The sequence below is a fragment of the Palaemon carinicauda genome, chromosome 22 (genome assembly GCF_036898095.1).
Source record: "Palaemon carinicauda isolate YSFRI2023 chromosome 22, ASM3689809v2, whole genome shotgun sequence".
Classification (NCBI taxonomy): domain Eukaryota; kingdom Metazoa; phylum Arthropoda; class Malacostraca; order Decapoda; family Palaemonidae; genus Palaemon; species Palaemon carinicauda.
Window position 1 is genome coordinate 89,308,857 of NC_090746.1, and position 14,015 is coordinate 89,322,871.

At 41.2% G+C, this 14,015-nt stretch overlaps 1 protein-coding gene across 1 annotated transcript in view; it reads left to right on the forward strand.

Annotated features, from left to right (window-relative positions):
- Window positions 1-6,479: 6,479 nt before the first annotated feature.
- LOC137616609 (pre-mRNA-splicing factor Syf2) overlaps window positions 6,480-14,015 on the forward strand; it is a 29,648-nt gene continuing 22,112 nt past the window's right edge. The window contains exon 1 of the mRNA XM_068346511.1: window positions 6,480-6,639. Coding sequence (XP_068202612.1) covers window positions 6,631-6,639 — 9 coding nt within the window. The 5' untranslated portion in view covers window positions 6,480-6,630. The remainder of the gene's footprint in view (window positions 6,640-14,015) is intronic.

A 14,015-nucleotide genomic window follows, 5' to 3' on the forward strand; every position in this document is an offset into this window, starting at 1 on the left:
GTGTTAGAACAACTCAGGAACCAAGAGATACAGATCATTGCTTATCTGGCCGGTTGGCTCATTTGGGCCCGGCCGGCCATAGAAGGTAACAGAGCTACGAAGGAATTTCTTCGATCGCTCGACAACCTGTGATTTCGGGTCAATCTCCATAAGTCTCGCCTGCGACCATCAGGCCACTTAGAATGGTTAGCCATTCAGTGGGACCTTTCGAAGCACACGTTGTCTCTCCCTTCCAAAAGTAAGAGGAATAGGTTCCAAGATCAAGAATTTCTCAAGCACAAACAGGTGTCCAAAGAGCCTAGAAAGTATCCTCGGCCTTTCCCAATTCACTTCAGTAACAGATCTCCTAATAAAAGCCAAACTCAAGACATCAATCGATTTTGGAGAAAGAGAGCTACAGTACCTATAAGAAGACAAGGTCTCGAAGATCCCCTCTGTCGGGAAAATGAGACTACGCCCATGGTCCGAACCGAAGAACCTCTCCAAAGCGGTTCCTCTACAATTCCCACCTCCACAAGTGACATTCCATTCAGCCGTGTCTCTAAGTGGATGGGGGGATTTCTCCGAACATCAGATGTTTCAGGTTCTTGGTCACTAGCCATGAAACAGTCCCATATCAATGTTCTCGAAGCCATGGCAGTGTTCTTGACCCTGAAGAGAGAGACTCCTCCGAGGTCGACCCACATCAGAGTAGTGTCAGACAGCACAGACGAGGTACACTACGGAAACAGGGGAGGATCCAAGTCACCCAACCTGAATCAGATCCTGGTCACTTTCTTCGCCTGGGCAACAGAAAAGAACTGGTTCCTGTCAGCACCTCACCTAGCGGGAGGCCAGGATGTGAGAACGGGCTCACTATCCAGGACGAGTTCCCTGGAGTCAGAATTTCACTCCGGTGGATACTCAGGTTCGTTCCAGGCATCCAGGTAGATCTATTCACATCTCAGATCAATCACAAACTTCCTTGTTATGTGACCCCAATCCTGGACCCTCGGGCTCATGCCATGGACGCATTACCCCGGGATTGGAATCATTAGAGGAAGATTTCCCTATCTCTCCCAGTGAATCTTCTAAAAACTTTAACACCGACTGCGCTCCTTCCGGGGCGCAGTGGTTTTAGTACCACCTCACTGCCCAAGAACAGTTGGTTTCCTCTCCTCCTCGAGTGGAAACTCCGTCCCATCCGGATTCCGTTCCTCAAACTGACCCGAGTATTCCAAACTCACTGTGTCAGATTACTCAAGGATGTCCAAAACCCTAACTTTGTGGACTACAGGAAGTTGGCAGCTCGTAGAGACTCGAACATTGAACCGGAAAACGATTTCTTACTCGAATCAGTCAAAAGGGACTCGACAATTCGCCAATATGATTCGGCCGTTAACCCCCAAAATAGGTGGTCCCCTTGGAAAGTTATTCCTCTTCTCCAAGATACTTTTCTATGTCCGGTCACCACTCTCAGGGCCTTTTTAGCCACGACTGCTACCCGATCGTCTGGCCCCTTGTTTATCAGGGAACAAGGAGGTACCATTCCCATACGTGGTATTAGGCTATAGATCCTATACTTCGTTTGACAAGCCAATCCGGGATCATTTCCCCCAGAAGATGGACTTTGATGACCTTATAAAGTTCACGGGTTGGGAATCTCCTATGGTCTTCAAACGCCACTATCTAATGAACTTACAGGCTCTTAAATACCCAACAGTTGCAGCTGGGAGCCGTATCTCTCCCCAGTGATCTTTTGTTCTTCCTTTCATCCATCTCTTTTCTTCTCCCTCCTACCCGCCACTCGCACCACGACGCCGCTTCCTTGGTGGTTCGTTAGCCCTAAGTTTATTACATATTAGGCTATGTTTGTAACTATTATTGATTACCGTTGTTACAGGGTTGGGATATTCTTAGCCATGTCAGTTTTGTAGCATGTTTCCTCTGATACTCGGAGGCTTCCCTGTTATCATGTTTGTTTACCTTAATTATTTATGATTTTCTTTACATGGTGTTGTTTCTCTCCCCTCTTTAAATTAGTTATTGTTGGGCTTGGAAGGCATTCTCTGGTACATTTTCACCCGGCGCCACAGATCGACCCAGAAAAGGGATTTTGACGAAGGAAAAATCTATTTCTGGGGAGAGACCTGTGGCGCCCGGTGAAACCCTTCCCCTTTATTTTACACAATCCCACCCTTTCCTTTCCAAGCCATCATGGCCAATACAGAAGGATGTTGTTCAGATGGCGCTCGCGTCGTGGCGTGGGTGGTGTGGCGCTGGTGGTTGGCAAGGGCCTTTGTATCGGCCCATCCCTTTGACGAAGGAATTAACTAAATGGAAGACAACCTGTGAATAGTGGATTTCACGCGCCTTTGCTTTATACACGACACCCTAAAGGTGCTCGCGCGAGGGTTGTAACCTCAGCATTCCATGCTTTTATCTTTCTCTGGTATAATTGGAAGGTTTTATCAGAAAAGGTATATAAGAAGGACTCTTTTCACCGGGCGCCACAGGTCTCTCCCCAGAAATAGATTTTTCCTTCGTCAAAATCCCTTAATATTACTCTTGATATTATTTTTTTATTATGCTCATTAAGCTGATGGTTCTGTGTAAAATGCACTCTATGACATTTGGTTTCTAAGGGATAGCCTTGAAGATGGACCTGTACATCTCTCTTGGAATGTATCATGTTATATATTTTGTTTGTCAATTCTGCAATTTTTCTTAGTCGAAAATCCCCACTTACCAGTAGCATTTCTATTGTTATCCCATCATGGCCAGGGCTTTTGCCTGTCTTTAGCTTTTGTATTACACCTACTATTTCCTCTTCTAGTAATTCTGCACCATTCATTTGATATATATAACCTAGGTCTGTCATCTCTACCATCCTCAAAAAGATCTTTCACATATTCTTCCTAACATTTAAGAACATCCTCTGTCTGTCTCCATCACCAATGCCCCATCTTTATCTCTTTATCACATTCCCTTTGGTTTCTCTCCTCTAATCACTTCCCTTATTTTCTTGTGCATACTCTCATAACTCTGATTTCTTTCTAATTCCTCTACTTCTTCACACTGTTCATTAATCGTTTTCCTTTGCTGTGTTACATTCCTGACTAATTTTTAAGTATAGTTCCTCATATCTTCGAGGATTTCTTTCATTATCCCTTCTTTCTTCCATCTTATCAAGTAGGTCTTCAGTCATCTAATTCTAGCGTTGTCTTATCTCCTGTTTGGGTACTAGGTCTTTAGTTAGTTCTTTTAGGTCTGTTTGCAGGACTCTCAAGGCTCTGTCTAGCTCTTCCTCCTCCTCCAGCAGTTCTTCTCTATTCAGTACCTCATACCTATTTGACACTTCAATTCTATATAATTCTTTTAGTTGTCGGTCTATTACTAGGAGTTTTAGTTACCTTCTTTCTTCTGGTTTCCTTTGCATTAATTTCTTTAGTTTTACTCTTAGTGTTTCTACCACCAGCACATGGTTGCTGTAGCACTGTGCTCCTGGATATGTTGTTGTGTCTAGTACAGCATTTCTGAATATTTTGTTGATTGTAATGTAGTCAGTTTGATTTCTACATCTGTCTCCTGGTCTTTACTGTGTCCATAGTACTCTTGGAGGTTTTTTGAACCATGTGGTAGTTAAAAACAGTGTTTGTATCACAACATGATATTTTCGATCCTCTGAAGTTCCTTTCTCCCAGTCCATCTAACACCCACTGTCTTCAAAACGTGATTTTCCTACAATTGCATTTAAAGTCTCCCATTACCATTACATTTTCTTGAGAGTTACATTGTTTTTTACCCTCTGATAATTGGTCATACAATTCGTCTGCTTCCTCTTTTGTTCAGTCATATGTTGGGACATATACTAGTATTATGCTTATATTGAATGGATGGTCTTTTATCTCCATCACCATAACCCTTTCTGGTAGTCTAGTACCCGAATATACATTTTGATACTGTTTTATTGATCATTATGCCAACTCCCATTTCTCATTTATCACCTCCAGACTAAAAGAAAGTGATTCCTTCACTATCAGTTTTGCCAGTTCCTGTTCATCTTACTTCATTAAACATAGAATATCTAGGATCATTCTGTGCATTTCCTTTTCTACTGCATCTAATTTTCAATTCTGTGCTAAGGGCCTAACATTCCATGTGCCTATTCTTATGCTAATTCTATCATTTACACTATTTTTGCTGTATATGTTTTCTGCAATCGCATGATAGCAGTCTGCTTCCAACAGCAGTCCTTGGATTTCCCTACGACATTGACTCTTCTGTCAGTATATCCTTGTACGCTGTTGGCTATATCAATAGTTTGGGTTTCACTCGTGATTATCATGGAGGTTATATGTGGTTGGGCCTCCAGTCCCATTCCACATTAGCGACCGATGTCTTCTTTTGCGGCAAGACTCGCTGGTGTTGTACCACATCATCTTTGGTATCGCACCTTCTCTGCCATTGCCCATTTATGGGTCTTCTGTCAGATTTACTGCTTCAGACTTTGTTTATCTAGAAGTGACATTGTCTATATCACAGTGTATCAGTCACACTGCTACCCTCAGATGGTTTTCACCATCAGCCAAGATGGCTCACCAGGGTGTGGTTGATAGAGTACACTTATATCTACTTGGAGCCACATCTGAGATATGGACAATCTGACAATCGGCAGCAACCAGGTTTTTGTAGCCACCCATTTCCGAGTGTGGCTGCTAACAAATGCAAGGGACTATGCCTGCTATCCCCTCCATATACCCCAATGATAATAATAATAATAATAATAATAATAATAATAATAATAATAATAAATGGTAATAATGATAATTTTAATCATTCTAATACCAATAATAGTTTGACCAATCATAATAATAATTTTGATAATTTTAATAATAGTAATGATTTCAGTAGTTTTGAAAATAATAATAATAATAATAATAATAATAATAATAATAATAATAATAATAATGATAATAATAATTTTGATAATTTTTATCATTCTAATAACAATAATAATTTAAACAATCATGATAATAATTTTTATAATTTTAATAGTAATAATGATTTCAATAGTTAATAATAATAATAATAATAATAAAAATAATAATAATAATAATAAGAATGATAATGATAATAATAATAATAATAATAATTTAAACATTTTTGAGGATTTTGATAATCATTATATTATAAGTCTGATAATAGTTATAATAATATTTTTTATTAATTTTGATAATATTGATAATTATAATTTTATAAATAATGCTTGTTACTTTAAAAATAAATATTTTACTCATATAATGATGATGATGATGATAATAATAATAATAATAATAATAATAATAATAATAATAATAATTCTTAAAATAAGGACAGTGAATCGTTCAGCATTTGAGAGAAAAAAATGTACAGAAATAAATTAATCTTTCATTTGCATAAATAAATTGATATTTAGGAAAGTAATGTATAAATATTTAAAATAATTTATGATATACCTTATGTTCTTTTAAGTTTATATAGATTTTCTTTCAGAAGTTTCAGTATACTGTCTTCATGTGACAACAATTGAATTTTCTTTACTTTTTTATCATAGAAGTATGATATTTAATCATAATATTTATTATTTGAAAGGGGACAGAGTATATTGTGCCCCCAACTAAAACTTGGGGATATGTCCCCCTCCACGAGGTTATGGCAAGCAGCTCTTCTAAGAGAACACTCCAAAATCAAACCATTGTTCTCTAGTCTTGGGTAATGCCATAGCCTCTGTACCATGGTCTTTCACGGTCTTAAAACTCCTAGGGTAGAGTTTTCGGGCACACTATTCTATCTCATTTATCTTCCCCTCTTTATTTAAAGTTTATATATTTTATATAATTATGAAAGATCTATTTTAATGTTGTTACTGATCTTGAAATATTTCATTTTAGTACTTGTTTATTACTTCTCTCTTCTCTTGTAGTTTACTTATAAATTTCCTTGTTTCCTTTCCTTACTTTCCCATTTCCCCGTTATTATTATTATTATTATTATTATTATTGTTGTTGTTGTTGTTGCTATTATTATCGTTATTTATATTATTATTATTATTATCATTATTATCTGCAACCTTAGTTGGAAAAGAAGGATTTATTTATTTATCTATTTATTCCTTCGTTTCCTTTCCTTACTGGGCTATTTTTCCCCGTTGGAGCTTTTGGGCTTATGGGATCCTGCTTTTCCAAGTATTATTATTATTATTATTATTATTATTATTATCTAAGCTGAAACTCATGTTGGAAAACCAGGGTTTATTTATTAATGTATCTATTCTTTTTTTTCCATTTCCTTACTGGGCTATTTTCCCTGTTGGTGCCCTTGGGCTCGCAGGATCCTGCTTTTCCAACATTGGTTGTAGCTCGGCTAATAATAATAATAATGATAATAATAATAATAATATTAATAATAATCTGCATTACTATTATTATCGCTTTGTTTACATCAATCAGCTGGGAGAAGATGGCGACCAATCAAGACGCTTGTGGGCGGAGCATGTCAAAGATTTTCGACTGGATCCAGTCACTTCCGTCACCGAATAAGAAAATTTGATAAATTTTTTACTATTTTTCCAAGTCAGTTTTATACTCAGTTACTCGCTGGTCGTCAAATATGTCAGAGGTAATACAACCCATTTATTTTTCAATTATTGTTATTACTAGGTAAACTATAAAAAAAGCTAGATGATAAAAGCTCAAAGACTCCAATAGGGAAAATAGCTGAGTGAGGAAAGGAAATAAGGAAACAGAGTAGTGTGTCTGAGTTTGCCCTCAAGCAAGAAAAAATTGAGAATACGGTAGTCCTTGGGGTTGTTGCAGCGGGCCTTAGATCCCCTATGTTTAAGTGGGTTAGGGTATGGCTCTTATGTTAGGTTAGGTTTAAACCTTAGGTAAAGTTGTGTCCTTGTGTCTATTTCCTTCGTGAAATGTGTTTTTATGTGCAATGTGCTTTATTTTCAGTCTGTCCCAACAAACTCCAAAGGCTCCGAAGAAATGTTTGGTTACGTTAGTAAGTGTATGAGGAAAGAGGAGAATGTGTAAAAGATAGGCCAGACTAATTTGGTGTATGTGTAGGCTAAATAAAAATGAGTTGTAACCAGAGGGATCCAATATAGTACTATTTGGGCAGTCAAAGGACCCAATAACTGTAGGCTATATAAGCTATATAGCCATTTAACTGGACTGAATGGGTCAAGATACTGATAACCACCGATCTGTATAATCTCTCTATGGTGTCCCAAGAATGAAAATTTATGACCATTTATAAATAAGACTGTTTAGTTATTTTGAAAAATCACATTTTAAATAGGGAAGTAAACACAAAAACACCACCTAATCTATGTTTTCCTACCTAACCTAATCTAGTAGCCATATCCGTACCTACTTAACCCCTTAAACTGCAGTATTTTTAGCTTAGCCTAAATCTAGGTCTCAACCTTGTGTTTGTTTCCTAACTGACTTCACTCCTCGTAAGGTAACACTAAATCATATTAGCTTTGTATCATTGTATTTCAGACCAAGATAAACACCAGTTTCCCTATAAACAGAATCAATTTGATAAGTAATAAAAAAGTTAATTCCTATCTCAAACAATTACACTCACCTCGGCTTCTTCCCCAAACCCTCTTGTTTCCCTTGAAAAAAGCCATTACTCAGTTTCTGCAGTTTTGCCCACTTCATTATAGATAGCACCTTTAGCATAGATAAATGCCATGATAACTATGCGTCCAGAAGACTGTTGATATAAAGGTTTTCAAGAAGTTAAAGACTTTTATTACTGAAAATATATGGTACTGTTGAGTTTACAATTAATGCGGATTACCCTATCCTATCATCATTATCGGCCATTACTAGTCCACTGCAGAACAAAGGGCTCAGAGATGTCCTTCCACTCACATCTGTTTAGGGTCTTTCTATACCAGTTTATGAATGCAAATTTTCTTATATGTCAATCCATCATCTCTTCCTTCCACTGCCATTCTGTTATTCGTAATGTTCATCTATTATCTGTCATTCTTATAATATGTCCTTCCCATGTCCTTTTATTTTTCTTGCATAAACTCTCTGCTTTAGTTTGCTAGCGTATCCATAATGTGACTCTATCTCTGACTCTTGGTGTTATTCCCATCATTATTCTTAACATTGCTCTTTGAGTTGTAACTAGCTTATGTTCTAAGGTTTTAGTAAGTCTTTAAGTTTCCAATGCATAAGTTAATACTGGGAGGACCATCCGATTAAATGCTTTTTTTTTACAGAGAAGGTGGCATTTTAGTTTTCATAATCTCATTTGGTTAAGCAAAAGCTTTCCATCCCATGCTTATCCTTCTTTTAATTTCTGTCTCATGTCCTTGGGAAACACTGTCTGTCCTAAGTATGTATATTCATTAACAATCTCTAGAGGTTCGTCCGTAACCCTTATTGGTTGTCTCTACATTTACAATAAACATTATCTTAGTTTTACTCATTGTCAGTCTTTCATTTCTGCTTTTTCTATTCAAATATTCTATCATCTTTTGCTATTCCTCCCACAATTCAGTAAACAAAACTATGTCATCTGGAAATTATATGATACACTAAATACACAAGAATGTACATGGAAAATTTTTTTTGTAGGTATTGCAGGGTACAGGGCTTTTCTCTGTGATTCAGGACCAAGAAAACAGCCCTCTATTAGCACATTGCAAAACATGAGTGCTACTCTCCTTGGCACATGCTTTAGGAATCTTGAAATAACAGAGTCAAGTTGTATCAGAATACAGTTAGACCACTGGTCGACAATGTTATGTGTCAGGACGTTCACTGTCCTGACACTGGAAAGCAAAGAGGTGGACATAGCCCCCTTTCCTGATCAGAAGAAAAATCTTCATTGAGGAAGAGATAACCGACTGAGCCTAACCCGTAACCTAACCTGCCTCATGCTTGCGTCATCTGCCGCAGAGAATGCCCTTGGTAGTGCTTCCAGCTTCTCTAGGGTCGTGTTTTGTTTTAGCCCCAGTATCGCTGCGTCTAACGGCATGGAAGACAGCTCATCGGCTATAAACTCGTAATACTTCCTCTGTCGTACATACGGAAGAGGAAACATACGAGATGTGTTCACTACCCTAAGGGATTAGGAAACTCCTGCCACCTATGCAACCGCACTTTTTTTTACCTCATAAGTGTATCTGTACATCCAATACGTATGTCAGTTTTATCGATCGGAGACGAAGAAGTAAAAACGTTTTTCGTCTTTCTTAAGAAAGAGGAATCTTGGTTACAAACGTTTTCTTTGTTCTCCAACTGAGTTCCGAACACGACTTTAATTCAGGCTAGGCCCGTATGCTTGTCCTGCTCGCAGGTCTGTGTTACTGGTCCATAGATAGACTTATATACATACATGTATTACCCATCCAACAATAGAGTGAAGATACGTCTCAGTCTTATCCTTTGGGAATAGATGGTTGGGTTTGGTAGTTACCAGGCGGTCTCTCTTCCGTAAGGCATTCTCTAAGGAGAGTCCCTTTAATAACATAAGCAATAGTGGCTACCTGGTTTACCGATTTGTATCATTCTTACTCGGCCAACCCCCACTAGATTGGTGGCAGTTGGAGGGAGAACAGGATCCCCCCCCCCTTCATAGCAGAAGCGTGCAAGCAATTGCATGTCTTGACATCATCTCAAGATGTTTTTTCTTGTCCCTTAATCTCCCGACCCCTCGGGACGAACTGCAGATGGTGGGTGGCAGACAAGAACCTCCATAAAGAGGTCAATCTTCAGTCCCCCCCGTCCTCAGGAACTGATGCTCTCTCTTAGGATGCATCAAAAGAAAGTGGGGGGGCTATATGCCGCACCAATCCATCTTCGTCCTTTGGCCCAAAACAGAAATTTACCAGCGTATAGCTCTCTTAGAAAACCATCTAGCGGTAGGAATACTCAGATGGGTAGAAGACAGCTAGGTATCCCCTTCCCCTCGCGTCATTCCTGGCAACAGGAATGTGCTTGCAGACAATCAGAGCAAAGCGACTCAGATAGTTGGCTCCGAGCATCTTTGAATCATCTGGTAGCCCACAAAGCCTTAACTTCGTGGGATTCCTCGACTGTGGATCTGTTCGCAATGACCCTGAACTTCAGGCTCCCGCTCGACCGTTCCCTAGTTCTGGATCCCCAGGCTCTCGAGCAAGATGTATTCCAACAACGGTGGGACAGCCTAGATGTGTACACATTTCCCCCATTTGGTCTGGTGAGAAAGTCCTCAACTAAGTCAGAATAAGCAAGAACTTAGCATGACTCCAATAGCTCCGCTATGGCATCATGCAGAATGGTTCCCGGACCTTCTGCAACTTCTGAGGGAACTTCCTCCATGACATGTTCTACTAAACAGCCACATGCCAACATCTTCCACAAAGCTGTAGCTTCGCTTTGACTTCATACCTAGAAACTGTCCAGTACCTCCTCTCTCAGAGAGGCTTTTCGCAACGAGTTGGGGAAAGGATGTCTAGACACCTCAGACGCTTTTCAGTGTTAGTCTTCCAGGCAAAGTGGTCGGTCTTTTGTGACTATGTCATGGAAGGGGTATCACTCCCCTCAATGCCTCTACTCACACAAAGTTTTGAGATGACTAGCCCCCGTCGGAACTTAGACCTCCTCCTGGGAACGCGGTTTGGTCCTACAGTCTCTGAAGGTCCCCCGCTACAAACCTTTATGCCAGGCAACAGATCACCTCCTTACATGGAAGACGATTTTTCTACTCGCTTTGGCTTCGGCCAAGAGAGATGGTGAGTTGGAAGATCTATCTTCTGAAATCTCCTACTCTAGGAGATGGGGAAAAGTAATTCTCAGCTTTGTCCCTGAGTTGATTGCTAAGACTCAAAGTTCAGGTGTGCTGTACCCTAGGTTCGGCCCATTCCGGAAAGAAAGTCTTCGTTCTGTTACTGAAGACCCAGACCAACTGGCCTTTGCCCAATGAGGAGTTTGAGGCATTACCTTAAAAGAACAGCAGCAGCTCTCCTCGTTTGTCAACACTGTTTGTCAGCACAGGGAAGGTCAAGAGGAGAGTCACAAGGAATTTCTTTTCCTCCTGGATTCAGAAGGTAATTGATTTTGCTCTCAATCTCAAACCCTCCTCCTTCCTAATAACCAGAGCTCATGACATCATTGGTATTGCAATGTCCGTGGCATTCAAGAAAAACTACTCAGTGGTGCAGATATTACAATCGGGCGTGTGGAAGCATCTTTACCTGCAAGACGTAAGCCATAGGAACATGGAAACCTTTTCCATTGGTCCTGTGGTGGCCGTACAACAAATGCTCTAAACACCTCAAGCTCCTTGAAGGACAAATAGTAGAGGGTTGAGAGTTGAGGGTTGAGGTTACCCGGGTTAGTCTGGGGTGAATGAGTAAAAATGACTGGCTCCTTTCTTCCTTTCACTTTCTCCCCCTTATGGGAAAACAGCTCCACAAGCCTCAGCACAGCTGAGCTCACCTCACTGTAGGTAAGACTTATTTCCCCTGTGCCTCCTGAGTATAGGATAATACTTTGTGACGTCCCCAATACCTCTGAGAGGGAGGACATTGGGTAAGTCTTAAGAACTCTATGTTTTGTACTCAAGTTCTTTTGTTAAAGACAAGCCATACTGCTAGATTCACTCACACACAAGCTTCTCCAGGCCGCTATCAGTGCATTACTGTACCTTATATCAGCACTTGATTTTAGCGAGGGTTGGGTTCCTACTACAATTGATCACAGATTGAAATAGAGAGAACCCCGGGTCATGACCAAGGCCAGTTGGTGAGAACTTCCTCCCTCCCAAGAGTGATTCTTCCCTATAAATAGCGTAGGGTTTGTATTTGCGCCGGAAAAAATGGCAAATTTGGAAGTAATTTGTATTTTTAAATATTTAACTTAGCCGGTGAATATATAATAGCTGCAACTCTGTTGCTCGACAGACACATACAGTAAAAACTCGCCAGCGATCGCTATACAGGTTGCGGGTGTGCCCACCAGCGCCAACTGTCGGCCAGATACCACTCTCGATGTAAACAAAGACTCAATTTCTTCTCTGTCGACGTGTCGACAAGACATACTTTACTCGCTGTTGAACCTGGAGTTTTTCCCATCATTTTGGTGAAGTACTTTAATTTGGTTTGAGCTTTCGCAGTACAGGTGTTTTTTCTTCAAATAAATCCTTGAACTCTTTTTTGGATCGGATTAATTGTTGATGACTTAGATCGTTTTTTGGAATTTTCCCTTGACTAATTCAAAATGGCTGACCCTTCACAAGTTCCCAAGTTCAGAAAATGTAATGCTAGGGACTGTCATAGGCGTCTTCCAAAGGCTTCTCTCGACCCTCACACTGTTTGTTCCAATTGTCGGGGTAAAACCTGTCAATTGGAAGATCGGTGTGAGGAATGCGTGGGCCTTTCGGAATTCGATTTTATCGAATTTGATAAATACACACGCAGACTAGAGAGAGATAGGGTAAGGAGAAGTTCTTCTAGGTCGGTAGATTTTTCCTCTCCACATGCCCCTGAACCTAATCCTTCCCCTGTAGTGGTTGTTCCTAACCCCCCTCCTAGCACTCAGGAACCGTCGATGCAAGACATGATGCGTGCTATTCATGCCTTGGGGGAGAGAGTTGAGGCCTTAGCAAGTGACCGGAATCAACTCATGGCGGACGTAAAGGAACTAAAGTGCCAAAGTGCCACGGCGGAAAGTGTTAAAGTGCCTAGTGTTTCTCAAAGTGTTGTGAACAGTGTTGCGCTCGAGGGTTCGTCTGTTCGTGCCTGTCGTCCACCTAGTCCGGGACCTCTTGCAAGCTCCCAAGCCCAGGGGAGAAGCAATGTCGTACGACTCATGGGTTCGAGAGGCCTTGATCAGCGAACAGACGTTCCCTCTATGGTATCAGGCGTATCTCTCCAAGATCGCCCCTACCAACGTAAGACGAGAGAGCCCATTTTTACCTCGTCGTCCGAAGGTGTTTCTCGTAAGAAACCTTGGACCAAGGTCTCCAGACCTTTAAAGCATAAGTCGGTCCCTTCAGGACAAGTCCAACGTCCCGGTTGTAGCCACTGGGACAGTTCGGACCCGTTGCCGTCATCTGATGACTGCTCGCCGCCTAAGAGAGGCAAAGTTGTGCCGTCTCAGTCGCTCACCCCGTCTGTTACCGCACCTGCTTCCGTAGACCCTAAATGGGTGTTACTGCAAGACATGCAGTCCAAGCTTGCGTCCTTGATGGAGGACTACAATGCGGAGAAGGTTGCCGCTGAACCTACTGGCCAACAACCATCCAAGCGGTCTGTTGTGCGTCCTGTTGACGTTGAGGTAGCTTTCTCGCGTCAACCAGTTGGGGTAGTACCTCCACCGATGCGACCCAGTGTGGATTTCCAGCCGCACGTTGATGTTAGGCAACGCACGGATGTGGTTGGTGACGTTCAGGACGTTCATCAACCATCAGAGGTGACTTGTTTTGACGCGGTGCGTCAACCTCCGCAACCCGGTATGGTGTTGACTGCACAACCCAGACGGTCTAAACAGTCTCGGGTGGACGCTGTGCGTCCTCGCGCACCTGTGGTTGTTGACAGTTCCCAGACTGTTCAGCAGTTCCATGACGCTGCGTCCGGCTCCGTCACGTATGCACCAGTGCGACCGGACTCGGCGAGTCAAACGTTGCCCACACCTTTGCCGTTTTCTCATCAGTTATCGGATGAGGAACTGTCAGATGAGGACGTTGCTGAACCACATCCTGAGGATCAACCTTCAGAACTTGATGAGCCTAAAGCAGTTCAACCATCCTTGGACTTTAGAAAAGTCATGGCTGTGTTTAAGGAGTTGTTCCCTGACCACTTTATTTCTGTGGGTCCTCGTTCGCCGCCGTCAGAGTTTGTCTTAGGCGTTCCTACTACCATGCCTGCCTTTACTAAACTCGTTCTCTCTCGCTCATCCAAGAGAGCTTTACGGCTGTTAGGCGATTGGTTAGAGACCAAGAGGAGTTTAGGGAAGACAGCATTTGCCTTCCCCCCA